This window comes from Filobasidium floriforme (assembly GCF_021052385.1).
Source record: "Filobasidium floriforme strain CBS 6241 chromosome Unknown HD553scaffold_2, whole genome shotgun sequence".
Classification (NCBI taxonomy): domain Eukaryota; kingdom Fungi; phylum Basidiomycota; class Tremellomycetes; order Filobasidiales; family Filobasidiaceae; genus Filobasidium; species Filobasidium floriforme.
Window position 1 is genome coordinate 1,008,146 of NW_025763623.1, and position 20,681 is coordinate 1,028,826.

At 53.5% G+C, this 20,681-nt stretch overlaps 5 protein-coding genes across 5 annotated transcripts; 3 read left to right on the top strand and 2 right to left on the bottom strand.

Moving 5' to 3' along the window:
- Positions 1–422: 422 nt before the first annotated feature.
- Positions 423–2,679, top strand: HD553DRAFT_339021 (putative hexose transporter; the record flags this gene model as incomplete). The annotated part of the gene is made up of 9 exons (XM_046182397.1): positions 423–686; positions 748–905; positions 970–1,118; positions 1,181–1,259; positions 1,334–1,427; positions 1,510–1,564; positions 1,633–2,136; positions 2,222–2,417; positions 2,493–2,679. The coding sequence occupies 9 exons, from the start codon at positions 423–425 to the stop codon at positions 2,677–2,679; spliced, it is 1,686 nt and encodes a 561-aa protein (XP_046039737.1).
- Positions 2,680–3,423: 744 nt separating this feature from the next.
- Positions 3,424–7,151, top strand: HD553DRAFT_291878 (glycoside hydrolase family 3 protein). Its single transcript, XM_046178389.1, has 13 exons — positions 3,424–3,778; positions 3,847–3,876; positions 3,938–4,017; positions 4,089–4,106; positions 4,186–4,450; positions 4,512–4,636; positions 4,700–4,864; positions 4,941–5,604; positions 5,677–6,086; positions 6,146–6,272; positions 6,341–6,432; positions 6,503–6,581; positions 6,643–7,151. Exons 1-13 carry the CDS (start codon positions 3,716–3,718, stop codon positions 7,105–7,107), a joined length of 2,583 nt encoding a protein of 860 aa, XP_046039738.1. The 5' UTR covers positions 3,424–3,715; the 3' UTR covers positions 7,108–7,151.
- A 193-nt stretch (positions 7,152–7,344) lies between these two features.
- On the bottom strand, positions 7,345–8,762 carry HD553DRAFT_304592 (uncharacterized protein). The gene is made up of 3 exons (XM_046179030.1): positions 8,121–8,762; positions 8,038–8,050; positions 7,345–7,970 (listed from the first exon to the last, which is right to left on the bottom strand). The coding sequence occupies exons 1-3, from the start codon at positions 8,596–8,598 to the stop codon at positions 7,493–7,495; spliced, it is 969 nt and encodes a 322-aa protein (XP_046039739.1). The 5' UTR covers positions 8,599–8,762; the 3' UTR covers positions 7,345–7,492.
- A 131-nt stretch (positions 8,763–8,893) lies between these two features.
- Positions 8,894–16,523, bottom strand: HD553DRAFT_280214 (PLU-1-like protein-domain-containing protein). The gene is made up of 7 exons (XM_046178100.1): positions 14,788–16,523; positions 14,512–14,712; positions 14,280–14,448; positions 12,687–14,217; positions 10,163–12,618; positions 9,876–10,085; positions 8,894–9,797 (listed from the first exon to the last, which is right to left on the bottom strand). The coding sequence occupies exons 1-7, from the start codon at positions 16,123–16,125 to the stop codon at positions 9,016–9,018; spliced, it is 6,687 nt and encodes a 2,228-aa protein (XP_046039740.1). The 5' UTR covers positions 16,126–16,523; the 3' UTR covers positions 8,894–9,015.
- A 1,783-nt stretch (positions 16,524–18,306) lies between these two features.
- HD553DRAFT_360643 (mitochondrial carrier domain-containing protein) lies at positions 18,307–20,676 on the top strand (the record flags this gene model as incomplete). Its single annotated transcript, XM_046183959.1, has 9 exons — positions 18,307–18,452; positions 18,537–18,588; positions 18,664–18,881; positions 18,951–19,028; positions 19,103–19,308; positions 19,380–19,656; positions 19,725–19,740; positions 19,812–20,041; positions 20,115–20,676. The coding sequence occupies 9 exons, from the start codon at positions 18,307–18,309 to the stop codon at positions 20,212–20,214; spliced, it is 1,323 nt and encodes a 440-aa protein (XP_046039741.1). The 3' UTR covers positions 20,215–20,676.
- Between the last annotated feature and the right edge of the window lie 5 nt (positions 20,677–20,681).

Genomic DNA, 20,681 nt, shown 5'->3' on the forward strand with positions numbered 1-20,681 from the left:
CCCTCTTTCTACCGCTACCACATCGGCTGTTGGCCTCGTGATCAAAAGGTTATCGAGATCGCGGGGCAGCAAACGCGCACCCATTCCATCCCGTTGGGGGTCGGGTAGAGCCCGCGCGCTGCGCGAGGTGAGGCGATTCGAAAGATCGGAACCGTCGATCCCTAACGTCGTGATTAGACCGAAGTCGCTTATCCGCATCTACGAGTATCTGCCGAAAACTATCCACCATGAGGGGTCCCTCCGGGGAGGTCGTAGTCGCTTCCTTGGCAGGCGAAGATCGCCCACGGGGTAGACGATCTCGGGAATTGATATAAAGCGAGCAGATGTCATCCATGGTGGTTCTTTTATTCTTGACAAAGAACAACTCAGACTTGAACATCCACACCGGCCAAGAATCATCTATCTCTCCTGGTCCGACAACGATGAACACGGCTACTATCAACAAGGTCGACCCTGGCGACGCTTCGTACAATATGGACAATAAACAGGAAGTCGAGATGCTCGAAAGTGAAAAGCCTTCGGTCCACTACGTCGAGGATGCCAGTGCCGAAGCTGAGCAAGATATGCGTGGCCAAGAACTTACCGGCTACGAGGACTTGACTCTTTTTCAAACACTAAAGACCTTCAAGAAGACCAGCCTCTTGTGTCTGGCGGTTACCTTTACGGCTGCCGCCGAGGGCTACGAGGTACATCATTGCGCGACTCGTTTTGTCGACCGAATCTGATCGATCCGCCTTGTCCCGACAGATCGGGATGACGAATAACATAAACGCCAATGCGGGGTTCAATCACTCGGTTGGCGAGAAGCTGGTCGACGGCGAGAGAAGCATTTCTGCGGAGCAGTTTGCCAGATGGTCGCCGCTCTCCACCACTGGGCAGGTCTTGGGTCAGGTCGGATTCCCCTTGTAAGTGACGAGTGACATCCCGTGGCCACACTTGGTAAGGGCTGATACCCGAATTACCCTACAGTATTTCGTCCTGGTTCGGACGTAAATATTCCTTGTTGTTGATATGGCTCACCGCTGTGGTGGCCATCACCTTGCAATCTTCTACCACCGACAACGACCGAACCTGGGCAGCTTCAAAGATCTTCACTGGTGCCTCCGTGGGAGCGATCCGTATGTCTTCCGCTCGCTGCACTTAGCATATCCTTCTGACCTCGCCCCGAGGTGCTGCGCAGAAACCGTCGTCCCTCTTTACGTGTGCGAATTGGCGCCTACCAAGATCAGAGGGTCTTTAATCTCACTCTACAACTTTTGGTGCGTGTCTTCGTTTCGACACCGGTCTAGACCGTGCCGCTCTTACATCATACTGATCTATACATTATCCTTAGGTTCCAACTCGGAAACTTTTTCCCTCCAATCGTTTTCCAGGTGCTGAAAAACTCGAACAGGGAGAGGGAGTGGAAGCTACCCGTTTACACCCAGGTGAGCAGCCCACAGGAGTCTTCGGTGTCGCCCTCACTGTTGGACGTCTATTGACGCGGTCTCTTGCGATCTTCGAGTACAGTGGGCCACCATCGCGATTATCGGCGCAGTCTTTTTATTCGCGCCTGAATCACCTGGTGAGTCCAGCGTATATCTCGCTGACCGAAACGAGTTTGTTCTAACTGGATCTACGGATCAACTACAGTCTGGTGCGCTCAGAAAGATAAGAGGGATCGCGGTATCGCGATTCTCCAGAAACTCAACGGCGGCATTGAAGGATACTCGGCTGAGAAACAGTATGACATCTTGCGCCGTGGTGCCGAATACGAGAAAGCCAAGAACGCCGAAGTTCGCAAGGAGCATTGGTGGAACATCTTCCTCGGAACCAACTTGATTCGTCTAGTGATATCCACCTGGACGACCCTCGCCTTTCAATTGTTGGGTCTAGGCCTTTTCTTGTCGTACGGGTCCATTTTCTATGCGGCTGCTGGAGTAGAGGACCCCTTCCTGGTCGTCATTATCAACAATTGCGTCACGCTCGGATCCATCCTGCCCATTATCCTTTTTGCTGATAAAATCGGTCGGCGCATGGTCTGTCTCGTCGGGATGGACTTGATGTGGATCGCCTGTCTACTGGTCGGGGTGTTGGGCCTTTTGAAGAAGAGCTCAGTTGTGAACTCGCTGCTCGTATTCTTCTCGTGCTTGTGGAGTAAGTGCGAATAATCCCCGACGTCCCTATCCCGCCGAAGATCGCAGACTGATCGCCATGTCCCGTAAACGCACTTTTCTCGTAGCCCTCGGATTGCAGACCGCCGCTACTGCCGCTTATGGTTACTTGGCCGAAACCTCTACCCAAAGTCTCCGAGAATACACATCCGGCTGGGCTTATGCTGTTTCGACGATCTTTGGTACCATCTGGGGCATCATGATCCCATACATGCTCGACGAGACCGAGTGGAACTGGAACTTGAAGACCGGTTTCTTCTTTTTGTAAGCCAATCTGCCGATTTGTCCGTGACACATATCCGCCAGGTTTTGAGATTGACGCGACTGCTTACTTCCCAGCGGGATCGGTGCGTTCAGCGCTGTAGGGGGCTGGTTCGTTCTCCCCGAGACTGCCAGGCGCACGCCGGCCGAGCTAGACGAGCTGTTCGCTCGCAAGATCAAGCCTTGGAGATTCCATAAAACAAAGACTGCTACGCAACTGGCCGCGGACGAGGCTAGCCGTCGAGAAGATTCTAGCAACATCTGATACCTGATCAGATTTGCGACACCTGGCATTCTCGTCCGAGAAAGGCAGGGAAGAGTCGCGGGTGGCGAGGCACAAGCGGTGTCAATAACCATGCCTGAACGTATTTAGCGATCCCAGAACTGATCTAAGAAACAGTGAGATTGTAATTTTTTGTTGATGTGGTGTATGTTGAAGTCATGTTCGATGCGATAGTGGCGCAATCCCGATTACTAGCTTTCATGCACGCAAGGGGCGGATGCCGCGATCATGACCGTTTAGTCAAGTGTACACCGATAGTCGCCCCGAGTATTCGGGCCTCTGCCTAAGAGATGAACACCTTCCGCTTTCAACAGCTCTCCAGCAAGCTTTGTACTTCGAGTTGATTATCTGAGATCAATATTCTTAGCGACAAATGAGATAGGTTTCTTCTTACAAGAATGCATCGCCACGATCGAGATGATAAATGATGGTGACGCTTCGGTGCCCGGGTTCTGGCCTATCCGATACGACTCGTAGTCGAATGTGCCACCAATGCGCCATCAGGAGCTTAGAAAACATCTTGCAATGGTCAAGCCAAGTCATTATTGACGAGCCGTGTCTTGACCCACGTCTCAACGGTGGGTTGACCATGCCAACGATCGGAAGCGCGCGCTTGAAGTCGAGCGGAAGCAACCTTTCCGTTGGGGATCGACCATATTGTCGAACCGTTCTGATCAACGATCGATATATCGATAATCGTCCGTACGGTCCAATGCTCTTGCGGGATACGACGCGATCGACCTGACTCGGTGATACTCGACTAAATCATGGCGAGTGCCAATAGTCTGGGGACATTGATGAGCCGGACTGCCGACGAAAGGACCGACTTCGGGGCTGGGTCTGACTGGGATCTTACATCGGGACCCCCTATAAAGATCGCCCGATATCGATCGATAAAAGCCAGAATGATCGGCACCCAGAAATTCGGAAGGCTTAAGAGGCCACTCATACTCGATTCAGACCCCTCTACCTGATAGTCGATCTCGCTGTTTCGCCAGTCGATATCGCAGGAACCACAATGACGCAGACCGTAATCGATGCAGATTTTGACGTGGAGGACCTGCTCGAGAGCATGACAACGGTATGTAAAAGGGGTGACCCGTCGCAGATTACTGGGCTTGAATTTGGGTCTCTTTGCACTTGTACTAGTACGAGCGTTCTTTGTTGTTGGCAGGTCAGGTGAGTAATGCAATTGATAGTAAACATACGATAACCTTACGATTGAGCTATCGTTTTCCAGCTCGGCACCACCCCCATTCCATCCAAAAAACTACCCAATGTGCGCTTCTCGGATGGCCCATCTGCAGCTAACGGGAATGCGTGAGTGTTGGATCGCGTTCGATCGCTCGATTTGGGTCTCATCGCTCACTAGAAGCCCATTACGAAAATAGATATTTCAATGGTCCACCGTGAGTCGAGGGGATATCCAAGCAGGTCCTTATCCATCCTGAACTGCACACGCTCATCAGGATTTGTCCGTATCCATAGAACCAACCTCTTCCCTTGTTCGATGGCGATGGCAGCAAGCTTCGACCGAGAGCTTATCGCAGAGATTGGTGATGCCATCGCTGTTCAGGCCCATGCCAAACAGATTCACTGTCTGTACGGCCCGACGGTGAATATCGCACGATCCCCCCTCTCGGGCAGGGGTTACGAGTTTTCGGGAGAGGATCCTCACCTCTCTGGAGAATTGGCGGCCGTCTGGATCGAGCACGTCCAGGCAGGTGGAGTTATCGCGTGTATCAAGCATTTCGTAAGTCTGGTCAGGCGGAAAGGGGTGCTAAGCAAAGGCTGACCCCGTTGCTCGGCACAAGGTCGGCAACGAGCAAGAATACAGGAAGCATACGACGGACGTCATCGTTAGCGACCGTGCCTTGCGAGAAATCTACCTCGAACCCTTTCGTATTGCCGTCGAGAAGGCGAACCCTCTTGCCATAATGTGAGTCGCAAACGCGCTCGCTTGTAGCCCAGACTTCTTTCACTGACGGCGTGGCGTCTCCAGGCCATCTTATAACATGCTCAACGGGACTCACGCTTGCGAGAATCGATTCCTGTTGACAGACGTGTTGCGAAAGGAATGGGGCTGGGAAGGCTGTACGCTAGGAGACTATTATGGGACGCACAGTTGCATGAAGAGTATAAGGGCCGGACTGGACGTTGAACTCCCGTATGTGTTCGGTCGAACTCTATTATATGACGCGGCTGGAGCTCAGTTGACAACAACTCTCGCTTTCACAATCCAGTGAACCTTGTTTTCGAGGTCCCGCTCAGATGATCAATATGCTCGAGTGTGGCAAGGTCAAGCCGACTGAAGTCAAGACGCTTGCTCGACGAGTTCTCAATCTGATTAAGGCGGCCGTAAAATCGGGTATCTCCTTCGATGGCATCGAAGGGAACGTGGATACGCCAGAGACTCGCGATTTTCTTCGACGCAGTGCAGGAGACGCCGTGGTACTCCTCAAGAACGACAACGGCGTACTACCATTGAAAGCGGAAAAGGTGAAAACAGTGGCCGTTATCGGAGCAGCTGCTGCACTACACCATACTTCCGGAGGGGGCGCTGCGTCTGTCCATGTCGAGGCCTTTGTCGATACACCTCTCGAGGGAATTCAGGATCTCGCCAAGGAACATGGCATCGAAGTGCACTACGCCATCGGAAATCAGACGCATCTGTTCACTCCACTCATCACGCCGTTCTTGCGGATGCCCGGCAGTACTTCTGGCGAAGGTGGCGTAGCGTTGATTGAGTTCTGGAGGACGCAGCCTACCAAGGATTGGAGAGATCCGAGCGTCGGCGAGATCAAGTCTGACGTCTCGCCAGATCACATCTTGATCTCCAAGACTGCCAAGTGTTTGATGATGGATGGCGCTCCTCGCGACATCATTACGGGCGCGCATTTCGTCAAGGTTTGTGCTTTGCGAGTGGACAAGGCAGTTCACTTCGCTGATCTTTCTCGTCAAATTGGGAATGTGATACAGTTCACGAGTGTCTTCATGCCTTCGTCCTCCGGAGACTGGCTTATCGGTCTCACTGGCATCGATCACGCCCTCTTATTCTTGGATGGCGAGTTGATTATCGACTATAGCAAGGACTTACAACCCGGCAAGTTGTTCTTCGAATTTTGTCAAGCTGAGAAGACAGCCATCGTCAAGGGGATGACGAGGGGTCAGAGCTACACGATCGAAGTGCGATGCTGGAACTCGGGCAAGCTTGATGCTCTGCCCGTCAGACTACCTGCCGGTTTTCAGATCGGCGCTGTACCCGTGCTCGACCCGGATCAAGGTATAGCCGAAGCAGTCGAGTTGAGCGCTTCATGCGATGCTACCGTTGTCGTCATAGGCCTTGGCAAGGATTACGAGACCGAGGGCAGCGATCGCAGCACCATGGAGTGAGTGTCGAACGGTGGATTGCGGCAAATAGCACAAGCTCAAACCCGTAACACTCTAGCCTCCCCGGCAACTCGGACAAGTTGATCAGGGCCGTCTTGGCCAAGACCCCCGACGCAATCATTGTCATCCAATCGGGTACGCCTACGACCATGGACTGGGCTGATGAGGCTTCGACGGTGGTACAAGTGAGTCTGAGGCGGGCCGCCGGAGTCATCGTATGATATCACTGGATGATGTTGATATCGTCATCCAGGCCTTTTATAGTGGGACCGCGGTCGGTCATGGCATCGCCGACGTGCTTTTCGGCAAGGTCAACCCCAGCGCCAAGCTTCCCATGTCGTTCCCGTGAGTCAGATGCGTGCTCACTAGTGTGATCGTGCCCTCGAAATTGACCTCGATCGGTGACGACCCATAGTAAAAAGCTTGTGGATCATCCGAGCGGTCGCAACTTTGGCGAACAGTCGCCTCTGACTGACAAGGTCGTCTACGCGGAGGTAAGTTGTAGCGTGAGTATCATCGATAAACTCAAGTTCCTAAGATAACGGCCCATCCCAGGACATATACGTGGGATACCGACATTTCGACACGGCATCTTGCAAACCTCGTTTCCCTTTTGGACATGGACTGTCGTACACCTCGTTTGAATACAGCAATCTGAAAGTCATCGCGAACGGATCGGCTGAGGTACCCGACTTTGCCGTCACACTGGACGTCAAAAATATCGGCGAAGTCTTTGGCAAAGAAAGCGTTCAACTATACGTTCGCGACCTCGAATCGCGTCTCCCTCGACCGTTCCAAGAGCTCAAAGCGTTTGACAAAGTCTCGCTTGAATCTGGGTACGTCGGATCCATCGAGATGCGCCTGGACAAACATGCGTTTAAGTACTGGGATGATCGAGAGGGAGGCAGCTGGGTGATTGAGGCGGGCGATTTTGACATCGCGGTCGGGGCTTCATCGACGGATATCAGACTTGTCCATAGAATTCGCATCGAGAAGGATCTGCAATGGACAGGCTTGTAGTATACCGAGTCAATGTAAAGAAGATTGAACGTAGATGCATGATACATCTAAACACGCGCACAAAGAGCGCTCAGCAACGCCACAAAGCTGACACTCGCTGATGAGTGAATCGCGCTGATATCCTCTGACTAGGTTTGACTGTATTGGACGAACACTATGCATCCGCAGGTTAGGGGGTGATGACCAGACATGTAAAGGCGAGTTTTAAGTTGCTTGTTGTGAGCATGTAATCTTCTCGCCGTCAGGACAGTGCCCGGAAAGACTTAAACAGCTCGATATAGCTTCAGACATACGTATCCTTGATGAGCGCGGAGTAGATACCTCGCTGCGCTTCGAGCGACTGAGTCAAGGGCGTCTCGTGAGCCTGCCAAGGGATGATCGGATACTATACATCATGCTTCCATCCTAGCAACCTCGCCGCCTTGCTGTTGTCAAACAATCCTCGCCTATCGTCCGGCTTGACCAACCACCCATCCTTGATCTTGACTCCAGCATAAGCCGCTTCGACCAAATCCTTCGTTCCGATCTTGTCAAACTCCACCTCCTTCAACTTCTCATAGATCTGTACCTCTCCCTCTGATTTCCCCCGATCCCATGCTAGTTCCTTCATCGCATCGCCTACGTTCAGGTGATCGCAGGTGATAAAGAACGCTTCGTGGCCCCGTAAGAAGCCTTCCTCCTCAGCGGTGATTCCAAGGAAACAAGCCCGGGCGGCTGATTCCGTCTCTGTCCAGCTCCAGAAATCTCGGTGGGTGGATCGTTCGACAGCGAATTTCTCATCGCATACGTGGTGGAAACGTAGGGAAGCGATACGCAGGTTGGGGAAGAGCCTGCACAGGGCATCGGACTGGATTTCAGAGATGCTACAAGAAGCACGGTAGGGCTCAGAGTTAGGAGTAGGCGGTCTACGATATGTCCCTTCAAGCTTACTATTTTGATAGACCTGCACAGTGACGGGAAGGCAAAATGTCAATGAGCTCGATAGATCGCAGTGACGTCAGGCTTCGACTTACTGTAGGCATCCTCCGGGAGGAAGGGAGTCTCATCCTCTTTCAAAGGCAACCCAAACTCCAATTCCCTAAAATTCTTCGCCCTCCGCTCGCTATCCGAGTACGACAACCCCGTCGCATTCACGCTCGAAGCCTGTACGATCCTCTTGATCCCCCGACTCGCCGCCGTGTACATCATGTTGTACCCAGCCGTGACGTTGATGTTGTGACAAAGTCTCGCATCGATATTGATCGGGTTGGGTATGGCGCCCATATGTATGACGCCGTCGATAGGGCGTTCGGAAGCGTCGTACAGGGCATCGACCTCTTTGACCAAGGTCAGATCGGCTTGGAAGAACTGGCTGCCGGTAGGGAGGGGTTTGGCATCGTCCGGTCGGGGTCGTATGTCCGTGGCCAGGACGGAGTGTCCACCAAGAGACAGAATATAGTCGACTGTACGGCCTCCGACAAGACCAGACGCTCCTGTGACCAGAAAGTGCATGTCTGTTGGTAGTTGCGTAGTGGTAGGCTTGATTCGGGATGAGGAGTATTCGTTGAGGTCAAGTTGCAGAAAGGAGGACTTGGGAAAACGTGACTTCTGTTTGCTTCTTCACTTCTTAACTTGTCGCTTCTCCATATACTTGTGCTATATGATCGGCCAGCTAGACTGTATCTATACAAGCAGGTTTGTGGGAAATGGGGAAAGGACCGTCTTTATCGCGTCTAGTGTTGATGACGTATCGTCGATTGGTTACACCGGGGATCTCCCGACGGAAGATCAAGGGTCACGTGAGCTGAAACGTCAGGATCATACTTATCGTCAATTGTACATCGTATATAGAGATTAGATACGGGCCCGAAGGTTACATCGTTTGGTATGGGATCGGGGATCCGGAAGGAAACAACAACAAAGGTCACATCACGACCGCATCTCCGAAGGCGACCCCGCTGCAGGGTTGACCGTCGCCGGCGGAGTCCCCTTCGAAGAGTTGGCCTGCCCAAAAGCGCTCAGAGCGGGACTAGCATTCTTGAACGCAGCATAGCTCGTATCGTTCGAAGGTCGATCCGTTAACTTCTTCGCACCGTTACCGCCCTTGAAAGCGGGAATGACCATGTTGGCGGTGAACGAGTTGAGCGGACGGGGCGGGGGCAAGAGAGGTGGTTCTTTGACCGGCTCGGCCGGGACGTTGGGCTTGGGGATCTCTGAGGGCCTCCCAAAGGCTGGTGTAGGTAGAGGTGGCGGAGCGACGGGCGGTGGAGGCGCGACCCATCCGGCATTGTACATCATCGGTGCAGCGGGATCATAGCCGGTCAGAGTAGGATGAGCATGAGGGTAACCTCCGCCCGGTGGCATGCCTTGTCCGTGCATATCGGCGGCGGAATAGTAGGACGCTCCGTACGAGTAATAACCCCCGGGGGTCATGGTCGGCAGAAGCCCCACTGACGACTGATACGGTTTCGTTGTCAAATGCGGTCCCGTCTCCTTTGAGCGAGGTCGTGAAGCCGCCGTCGAGGCATCAGGCGGATAGACGATCTTCTTCTGTGAAGTACTCATGTCTCCTCCCGACTCAGTGGTGTAGATCGGCCTGACCGGTACTTTGGGCTCGTCATGACCCGGGCCGACCCGGGCTTCCCAAGCATCGGTCAGTTCCTTCTTGATGTCATTCACAATGACCCTTGCCTGTTTGTGGAAGTCGGGATCTAAAGAGTATAGCAGAAAGACCGGGTCTCAGCCAATATGTGCGAGAAGAATTGGTAAAGTCTGTCCGAACTGCTCACGTCGACGTTCTTCTGGATGCATCCCCGGTTCGAACCTTTCCATCACCAAGTTGGTCCATCCTCCACGGTTATGGGGTTGAATCACCTTCGTCGTGAGCTCATTGTAAGCGAACGTTAGTTGAGGGTCGATACACATCTTCCAGGGATCCTTCTTCCTGCTCTTGATATCGTACTCGAAATCCATCTTTTTCTCATTCTTGAGCTTGAGATCTGGAAAGGGAAAGGTGATAAAGCGATCGATGTAAGTGGAGCGTAATGGACGTCGCCGGGAAAGCGACGAGACTCACCATGAGTGAAGACGAGATATTCGGCATCATAATATCTGCTAAAGTTGGCAGAGCAGAAAGGGCACATCCAATCCTCAATTCGGCTGTACCCATCATCGAGTCGCCACCATTTGACGGCAGCACAGTCGTGGTGGAAGTAGTCATCGCACATGGAGCACTTGATGGTGCCCATACTATGCCATGAGAAGGGACGTTTGAAATCTGGACCGCCGCAAAGACAGGCGGGTTCGTCCTCAGGTTTCGGCCATCGTTCAAAGAACATCCAAGGCCATCGATGACGTCTCCTAGCGACTTCCAACGCGTCCTTGCCAGTAGGTCGTTTTGTGATCTTCAACGACTTTTCAGCCGCGGGAGCGTTCGTGCTGGGTCTACGCTGGGAAGGACCCGCCACACTGGCCGATAGACGTCGATTGGGGTCGGGAACGGCACCGCCGGGGCCAAGGCCCCCGCCCGGTTTGATCAAGGCCTGAACCCGCGCTCTCCTGACTTGCTTCAAGCGGCTCAGAAGAGCAGGGTACAGGGACACGCTCTGGGGCTGCGTCTCGATTTCAATGTTGATCGGCAGATCTCGCAGCTTGCGCAACCAGTGTCGGAGGAACCGGGTATCCTCCGTCTTGATGTCGCTACGGGTAGGGTCGTTGATGACGTGGGTGAGAACGAGATCGCCAATGTGCTTGCACAGCGCGACCAGGTCCCGGATCTGCGTCAACTCTTCGAACTCGTGACTCAGCTTCCACGCTTGCATGTCGAGCAACGGCATGAACTTGAGCAAAGACGGTCGAGGTTGAGGTTTTTGGCCAGTCTGATCCTTTGTTCGACAGAAGGGGCACTTGATCACGCGCCCATTTGGCTCCTCGGCATACGTCGAGGGAATGCAGCCGAGATGATAGAGCTCCAGGCACTTTCTGCACTGGTACATCCTGGTTTTGGCGGGCTGTCGGCACACGCAGTTGAAGCGGGACACCGCAACTGACACGCCATCCTGCTCCATGATCCCGTTGAGGTCAGAAGGATAGTGATCGTCTAGTGGATCCAGCAGCTGTCGTGTTTGCTGCAGCAGCTTTTCAATACCGAGTCCCGGTTGTCTCGTCTCGCCGACGAGTTTGCCCACACGCTTCAGCCATTCATCGTGTTGCGTAACAATGGCCTCAACCATCTCTAGCTCTGGTATGATCACACCGGGTGCCTTGGTATCAGCCGTCTTGAGCATCTTCCGGATATGCGACATGCTTTTCCTCTCCTCCTCGGACCCGGGATTAAGGATGAGCTTGCAAGATTGAATGACTCCCTCAGTCTTTCTCAAGAGGTCGCCCAGCTTGGAAGCCAGTTTTTCGTTGACTGGCACATCATCGTCGTATTTCGTCAATGCCACCAACTCGTCCAGGGTGATGTTGCGTTCGTTGTTCTCAGGCTCGCTGCAAGCTGCAATGACGATTTCGGCCCTGCGTCGCCATGCGGTTCCCTTTGAAAGCTTGACCTTGAGATACCGAACGAATTCGTGATCGCCAGGGATCTCGCAATCTTCGGCTTGCTCGAGATAGTTCTCGACATCAGACAGTGCAAGGAATTCTTCATCGATATTGTTCATCGTGTCGAGCCATTCTTTGCGTCGGATGATCAAGTCGAGCTGATGGAGCTCTGGCGTATCCACGTTGAGCGCTTCTCCGCTCATATACATCCTCTCGCAAGCTTTGACATCGATATCCTGCTCAGGTGTACGCAATAAAGCAGATGCGTGACGCCGAAACACGCCGATCGATTGGACCAGATGGCGCAGTTGGACGATTTCCGGCGTGTCGAATGCCATCTTCTCGGCAGTCGCCAAAAGCTGCTTGATGACTTCCTCTGCGGGTTTCTTGTTAGTCTCCCCGAGAGAGTCCTCGTCAACGTCCATCAGGTAATCCTCATCACTATCACCACGGGTCTTGCGAACGCGCTTTCTCCCGCTGGCCTTCTTTCGGTTGAGCAATGTGCCCGCACGGACCATCCACGAGTTGATCTGGGCGACGAATCCCCGCAAAGTAGACAATTCGGGCATGGGATGAGCTATCTTTTCGCCCTCAGCGACGAGTGCTCGCAGAGCTTTGACGCTGGGTCGTGCTGATTCGGCCAATGTGCTCTCGAACCGGGTTCGCCATGTTTGAGGGATGGACGCCCTTTCCGAGACTGCCCGTTGTATATCGACCAGTTGGCTCTCCGAGAACCTCTTGCGCAGCGTTCGGCTGGACGAATCGCATTTACACAGCTCCTGGCCATCATCCAAGCAGGCCACCTGCCGGGTACAGGAGCAAATCACCTGCGAGAGGTAACAGAAAGCTTTGCACTTGAAGCACATGTACTGGTCTTCCGCCTTGTCCGCGCTGTCAAGAATCTCGCCGATTCCCACATCGGTACGTCGCACCTGATCACGCTTCTCGAGTTCGCGAACGATCATGGTGGACAGCCCTTCTTCGATCCTGGAGAGCAAGAAGATTGTACTATCAGCTCTTGCGCATCTCGCTACAGGAATCGTTTTTAGGCTCACCAGACCGCGGACTCGACCGTATCAGAATACTGGCTGATAGCAACGAGAAGTTCTTCGTGAGAAAACACTGGGGCCTTGCTGGAGAGCTGGTATCGCTGAACGCAAGCGGCGCCATACGGCAACCAGTCCGGTAATGCGAAATTCACGGCCTCGTTCAGGTTGAAGCCGTGGTTGAAGCCACAATGATAAGCTTTGGGCCAGGTGATGACAAACTCGTTTGGCCTCTGGTCGCAGACATTGACATCAACGCCCAGCTCCTTGAGCCTTCCCGGGTTGAGCAAGGTAACCAGCTGATACAGCAAGGACGGCTGTTGATCGAAGAGTTCTGGAGCTTCTTTGCGAATGGCTTCTTCGAATTTCTCGGCAGCCGAACCTGGAACGGTATACCACGTCTTGGTATCGCCAAAGTGTTGGTAGTTGATACTGTAGGTGTGATGGTCTTCGTTGTGCCAGCAGAATGTAGAAAAGAGCATGCCGATGTATGTCCAGGGAACGGTCATACCCGAGATGTCCGACTTGATGTAGCGCAAAAGGGATTGAGGCAAAATGGGCAAGTTGTTGAGGTTCCAGGGGTCCGCAGCGTAAGAATCGAAAGGATGAGTCTCCAAGGTAGGAGCGGCACTGCCGTGTGTCGTAGAATGAATATCGGCGCCGTATTCTACCTCGACAGAGGTGTATTGCGATTCGACCAGGTACCAGAATTGCCTTTCGATGTCATCTTCGGTCACGTGATGACTTCCGACCTTGTCTGCATGCATATTTCCATTGGCGTTCTGTGGCAACTCGTCCGCAATCGTGCTGGAATGCGGCGGGTGTTTCGCGAACCAATCCGTCTTGAAAGCGTTTGCTCGCTCTTGGAAAGAATGCAACGAGTGTTCCTCGCCCTCATCGAAGCCGTAGTCATGACCGGTGCTCAAGAGGCAGGTCGGGCAATACCACTCGTCGATATCTGGAATGGCCGAGAGCGGTGGATTGAGGCAGTAAATGTGGAAACCGCGTTCACACTCGTCACAGAGTAAGATCTTGGCGGCGTCCTTGCCAAGCATGCAGATTTCGCAGATGTCTCCCTTCTCATAGTGAATATCTTTGCGGACCTTGTTCCGTGTGGTCCGCTTGACTGGCGTCGATGTCGCGTCGTTGCGACCCGTTTTGCGCTTCCTCTTGGTACCTCGAGCGGGCGTCACGTCTCGCTTACTGTCCTTGATACTGTCGGCATCGTTTACCTCGGTCTCGGCGATATCGAGTTCTTCCTCATCCAGCTCGGTTATGACGGTTGAGACACTCGCAGCACGACTCGTCGAAGCCCTTGATTTTCCTTTGGGCGATATCGTCGCAGCGCTTCGACCTGCGACACTCGTAGCATCGTCGGCCTTGACTGCCGTGCGACCCAATCCCGAAGGCACAGCGGTTCGTGAGGCAGTGCGGAGTGATCGCTTCTTCTCTGATCCAGTGGGTGACGCAGAGAGAGAATCGGATCGTTTATCGGCGTCGCCGGATCGCATGTCGACGTCCTCTCCATCCTCTTTGATATCTTTTGTCGACGAATGGTTTAAGCAAGTTGGCATGAGGAAAATCTTGGCTGCATGATCTTACCTTCGTTCTTTCGGTCGATCACCGTTGCCAAGGGAGCGCCCTTGACCTGCTCGTAGAACTGGTCGAAAGGCTGAACGATCTTGACGTATGCGCTCTTCAGATGTGGCGCGTGGGCCTGAGTGTACGACATGGCTCTCGCCACGCTTCCCCATGCCTTGTTGATCGTGATCTATGTAGCAACGAGATATTATCAGCCTAAATGAGTATCGCTGGATCCACCTGTATGACTCACATTTTCCGCCCCACCATGCGCAGCGACCTCTTTTCTCAAAGCCCACACGTCCAACGGCCGATGATCGATCACGGGGATGATGACATCCGGATTCCCTTGCTGTTTGTGAAACATGTAGAGCTGATCCAAAAAGTTGAACTTGGCTCGTGAAGTAGCTTCAAGAGAGTTCAACCGCTGCAATCTAGTTTGGAATCGGAACGTCTGATTCGGAGTCGAGCATTGTTAGTTGTCCTTTCTCCGATTCCGAAAGGTCACAGGACCCGTCTCCAAACTCACCTCGGTATTCAGAGCAAAGGTCATCTTCCAATCCTTTGGCGGAACAATCTTGACCATCCCCCATTCCTGCCCCTGCCCTTCCTCCCCAATCTTCCTGATATACCCCATCGCATCCCGAAATTCTTCCTTGGTTGGGTAGAAGGTAGGACACTCTTTCAACCCAAACAACCTCTCCCGGGTCCGACTTTGTGGTTCCCTCGGTCCGGCCCACTTGACGCTAGATTTCTGGAGAGGAGGAGCGGGTTGAACGTGGAGTTTCTTCATCAAGGGATTATTGTTCGGGTTGGGTTCTGGTGGCGGGTTGGTTGAGGTTTCTGTTGACGAAGCGCCGTTTGCCGGGTTGGCCATAGGAGGGAGAAGCGAGAGCCCGGTGGGCATGGATCCTGTACTGGAGGGCGTGGGATGACCGTTCGAAGATCCTGGCACGGGCTGTATGGATCCGTCCACGATGGCTTTTCCATCCATCCTACCCAGCGCATCCACCTTGGACTGTCTCTGCGAGCGGGACCTGGCATCTGCGCCGGCGGCCCCGACTGCAGCTTGACCTACCGCCTCGCCACCTGCACCCGTATGAAGCGCTTTCGGGTAATCCAACACCGTTGTGAACGTGTTGATATACTGCGCAGGCACCTCGTTCTGGCGAGCTCGATGCGACCTCTGTTGAGGTGCTTTCCCATTCCCGTTCTTCCTGCTACTTCCCGGCGCTACCGATTTCGTAGGGGTAGAGTTGGCAGCGCTCTCCTCTCTAGCCTTTGCCGGAGCTTCGTCGCGATCTTCCAACTCGGCGTCGACTTCAGCTTCATGCTCGCCCTCGCCCATATCCTCATCCTCGTCAGAAGAACCTTCGTAATAGAGCGATTTCGAGGGGGTATGACTGCTCCCGCTGGCCTGTGCCGCAATCTCGGGTTTCGAGCTCGTCGTCCTCTTTGACCTCGTCGACGTCTTTTTTCCCTCGACACCCGCGTCAGGATTCACGTTCGAAGATGTAGGAGCCGACATTTCGGCGGGTGCCAAGGGTTCATCCTCCGCTTGCACTTTCCTGGGCCGCCCGACAGGTCTCTTTGCACCCCTTCCTCGTCCTCTCGGTCGTCCTGGCCCCCGTCCCCGTCCCCTCTTGGTCACTGGAGCTCGTGGTGGTCCAGGAAGTCGACCTCGAGGTCTTTTCGCGGGTACCTCTGGCTGATTACTATCGCTGTCGCCATCCATATTTTCATCTGCGTCCGTATCCACTTGCACGTCTGCACTCGTATCGGTATCCTTGGCTTGTGATGCAGTCGTACTTGTTCGTAGTGGGTTGTGGACGATAGCCGCTAAACCCGGTGGAAGAAACCCGACCATGATCGTGTCGCTATCAATTTCGCTGCCGAAACCCGTATTCGGGTCAGGCCGAGTTCGAGTCTCGCCTTTCGAAGTGGTGCTGCAAGATTCGTCGGATCGCCGTCGCTTTCGACCCCGCCGAAAACTCCGGGTAGAATGTCGATCCCTATGCGAGTGTAATTGAAGCAAGAGCGATCGTCCCTTCCAGTCTGCCGCAGAGTCGGTTGAAAGTGCGGTTGATATCGATGGTAACGAAGAAAGGCGAGATTGAGATTGAGGATGACCGATCGAAGCGTAAGGTCGGTTCGAACTCGACTCGCCCAACGCCGAGGATTCTCCTCTCCCGATGACTCTTGCCGTCGTCTTTTTCGATCCGAGTCTACGTGGCGACAGCGAAGGTGGTGGTGGTGGTGTTGGTGATGCTGGTGACATCCCTTCTTTCGTTTCAAGTGTGATGCAAGTGTGTCGAATTGATTGGTAGACTTTTGCCCGGCAACGAGGGCGGGTGGGTGTGTCGGGGGTGAGCGAGCGGGGGGCGTGGGTGCTTGCGTCGCCGCGAGCGAGCGAGAGAGAGAGAGAGAGGCGCACCGGGAAGATCGCGGAGGCAAAAGAGAGGTGACTAATTATGATCGAGGGAGAAGGATTGCGCCAGTCCCCACTTCCGGTGTGCGCCCACAATGAAAAGTCCTTTTCGAAGCCCCTTGTGAAGGCTCAAGATGGGTTTCAGCTTTGCCGCCTGTCGAATCTGCGTTCTCAGTCGAACGACCGTCCTCAAGGCCGGATGTCGCTTGAGAATCCACGTCGAACTCAATCTAACAGAGGGTCGACTTTGTCCGCGCGCGCTTGTCTGATGGATGCGCGAGAGAGCGAGGGTCGTGGCACAAGAACGAGGGTATCCCAGTGACAGGGACTTTGATGCTGATCTCGAGACCTTGCGACGACCTGATACCCTTTGAGAATCCCTGCAAGCTCCCGAACCTCCTTCGGAATCTACGAGGACACACCGGAAAGCTATGCTTCGTGTCTTGTCGAATCCCAGGAATCAAGCCAGACCGTAGATCAGACGGGATGAAAATTTGTATTATCTCTGATATGTGATCTATCTACGAAGGATGATGAACGCAACCACACGATTGAGTATTTAACAGACCCCCTATGACACTGCACTACATGAAGGCTCGTTATATACGAAAAATCAGAGGTGCAGGGTGTATTGGTGGATACGTGATCTGCGTTCTCCCTCCTCTAAGCGAGAACAAAAGACGAAGCGGAAACTCCAGCCGATGCCCGAAGCACGCCACCATGTCGTCTTCTTCTTTTCTATGTTATTCCGTAGCCACACCTACACGCACGCAAGCCTATCAACGTGCTGAAGAAGGCGATCTGACCAAGGCAGATAGTGAAACAGCAATGGCGTCGTCACCCTTGTCGCGGAATGATCGAGATGCGAGATGATCAGAGGGTGACACGTTGTGGTGTGACCAGATTGATCGCGGCGTGATGGCGAAAGGACATCTCTTCTCCCAAGTCCGCAGGCCCCCCGTTTCCCTACGCCGTCGTCTTGTGCGTGAGGGATACATGTGGCAATCCATATGAGCTCAAGATGACGCTGCTTTCAACTCGCCAAACAAGTGAAACATTCAGCGACGGAGCAGAGGAAAAGGAAAAAGGCGTCAACGGTCGTTAGGCGTCGAAAACGATCACGAGGTCAGTCTGTCGACTTCCGCCCAGCTCACAACGTGACGATATCTACCTTTCGAGTCATCACTTCCCAGCTTCAGCAAGCTGCTGGTCATCGAGTGTATCACCCGGCTGATCGCCCCCCCCCTTTCACCTACCCCCCGCGACGAGCGGCAGCGACCACGCGGAAGCAATCGGGACCGACCGATCAGTCCCGTGCCGTAATGTCAGAGATTTTGATCAAAATGACGAAAGCGACGAGGTTGCGAGGTTGAGATACTCAAGGTCGGAGGAGCCGATTGAAGCTCGAAGAAGCTCAGAGTCCGATGAGACTGCGTTCAACATCAGTCACTCAGGCTAGTCACTACTAGCTGTTCGACATCTCACGATAGATATAGAGCGAATCGACAAATAGAGACCCCCTTGGACTAGACCTTTCCGACTTTCTCGCTTCGATACCTCAAGCTCGACCTTCTTCAACCTTCGCCGCCAAATTCAACCGATCTCAGCTCGAAACATAAAATGGCCTCCGTATCAACGGCAACAGCAGCCTCTCCCGACGGTCCTGCAACCGCCACCTCGGCATACTCGGGACCGACGAACGATGGCAGGAAAGAACCCGCTACGAAACGCAAGGCCGCTGGGTGGAAACACTTCGTCGCCGGAGGGTAAGTCTTCGACCGCTATCCACTCTGCGATGGTCCTGATGTGATGCTGATACTTTCGGTATGGGTCTGTTGCACGGTTGGTAGTGTCGGTGGGATGACAGGAGCCATCGTGACTTCTCCTTTCGACGTTGTCAAGGTGAGTCCATCCGCCGTATCTAGCTATTTGCTCGACTAGACCTCAATACTGATCCATCCTTTTCTATCACCGCAGACCCGGCTCCAATCCGACCTTTTCCGTGACCCTCCTTCTCGCCCTTCGACCTCGACTTCCTCTGCTATCCCCTCATCCTCTTCAATCCTCTCACACGCCTCGAAACAAGCGGAATCTCTCAGCTCGGCCGCTGCTCTCAAAGCTCGAACGGTAGGGGCGAGGCCGCAAGGAGTGAGAGGCTTGGTATATCATTTCGTAGAGACGGGGCAGATTATTCGGTGAGCCTGAGATTGCGAGTTGTGATGTAGGAAAGTCTAAAAGCTCAACGCTTCCTTTGTTTGTAACAGGGATATCTACGTGAATGAAGGGCCAAAGGCGTTGTTTAAAGGTCTAGGACCGACATTGGTCGGCGTTGTCCCTGCTCGGTAAGCTCTACCTATATCCATTCCTCTCCATGTCCGTGCTACGGCTGATCGCATCTCTCTCAATCTGAAAACAGTGCCATCAACTTCTCCACCTACGCCCAGATGAAGACCGTCCTCGCATCTACCTTCCCGTCCCTTTCACCTACTCACTCTGGCTTGGTCCCTGTGACACATAATGGTGCGACCGCCGCGGCAGGTGCAGAGTCGAGCCCGTATATCCATCTGGGGGCGGCAGCGATAGCCGGTATCGTCACTAGCACGGCTACCAACCCGATCTGGGGTGAGTCGCTCGTGCTGCACAGATTCTGGCAAAAAAGAAGAGCTTCATACTGATCGGGCATGCAATAACAGTCGTCAAGACTCGTCTACAACTGGAGGCTAGACAACTAGAAAACAACCAAAAGGCCGCTTCGTTAACAGCATCATCGTCAACAACATCAAACGCAGCTAAAGCAGCAGCTTCAGCTCTCAAACCTGCCATCCCCGCTGTACCAGGAGCGGGCGCAGTAACGAGCAAGCTGATCCCCGCTTGGACAATGACCAAGGACATTTTGAGCAAAGAGGGGATCAGGGGGATGTACAAGGGGATGAGCGCGAGTTATTTGGGAGTCTCGGAGGGTGTCATCCAGTAAGCCGTGGATGGCCCGCAACCGATGTCACGATTAGGGCACTCATGAATCACTATTCTTGTTATAGATGGGTATTATACGAGGTTAGCCGGCACCAATTCTATGCGCCCACATCATGCCCTCTTGCTGACGAGACCTCACTCACTCGCAATAGCGCCTGAAAAAGATTTCTACCCAGACTTACCCGGGCCAACCTACCCGTTCGAAACTCGCCGAATGGGTAGGCATTGTAGGATCCAGCGGGGGTGCCAAGATGGTCGCCTCCCTCATCACCTATCCTCACGAAGTTATCAGGACTCGACTAAGACAGGCTCCCAACCCGGGTGCGATGCCAAAGTATACGGGTCTATTGCAGACGCTTCGTTTGGTCATCGCCGAGGAAGGGTAAGTTCTGCGTTTTGGCTGCAAGGCAGGTTAGACGACAACAGATTTTGATGTTGCGGATTGTGCGTTGCAGTGCCGCCTCGCTCTACGGAGGCCTTTCTGCTCACCTGATGCGAGTGGTTCCCAACGCCGCTTGCATGTTCACCATCTACGAGATCGCACTTCGACTATAATACGTGCATAACGGCGGTGTACCTACGGCCTTTATCCGCATTCGCTTCTCTCGTTACGTCATCCTATACCTGATTGCCGGCACTCTCTGCCCTACACAAGGACTAGAAATCCTGATAGGACCGTCCGATACCACCCTGCACTTGTTCGAGCCATACCGTTGTAGCCCTACACTCCTCATCGTCATTTGCATATGTTATGAAATCGTTAGAGCATGGTTGACGGTACTCCCTCAGTGGCCGGTATCAGAGCCCAGGACGTTTTCGATCGACTTGGTGGTACAGAGGTATTGATACAAGAAGAGAAAGAGACCACCAAGACGACAACGTTGAATCAAATGATGTGTACGTGCTGAAAAGAGGCAGGCTTAGTCTAAGCTAATGATTTGCGAACTGATCGTGCACAGGTCATCACCTACCAGCTCATCCAAGGTGGTATACAAGAGACCATCGTCGATCAATGCCTCGAT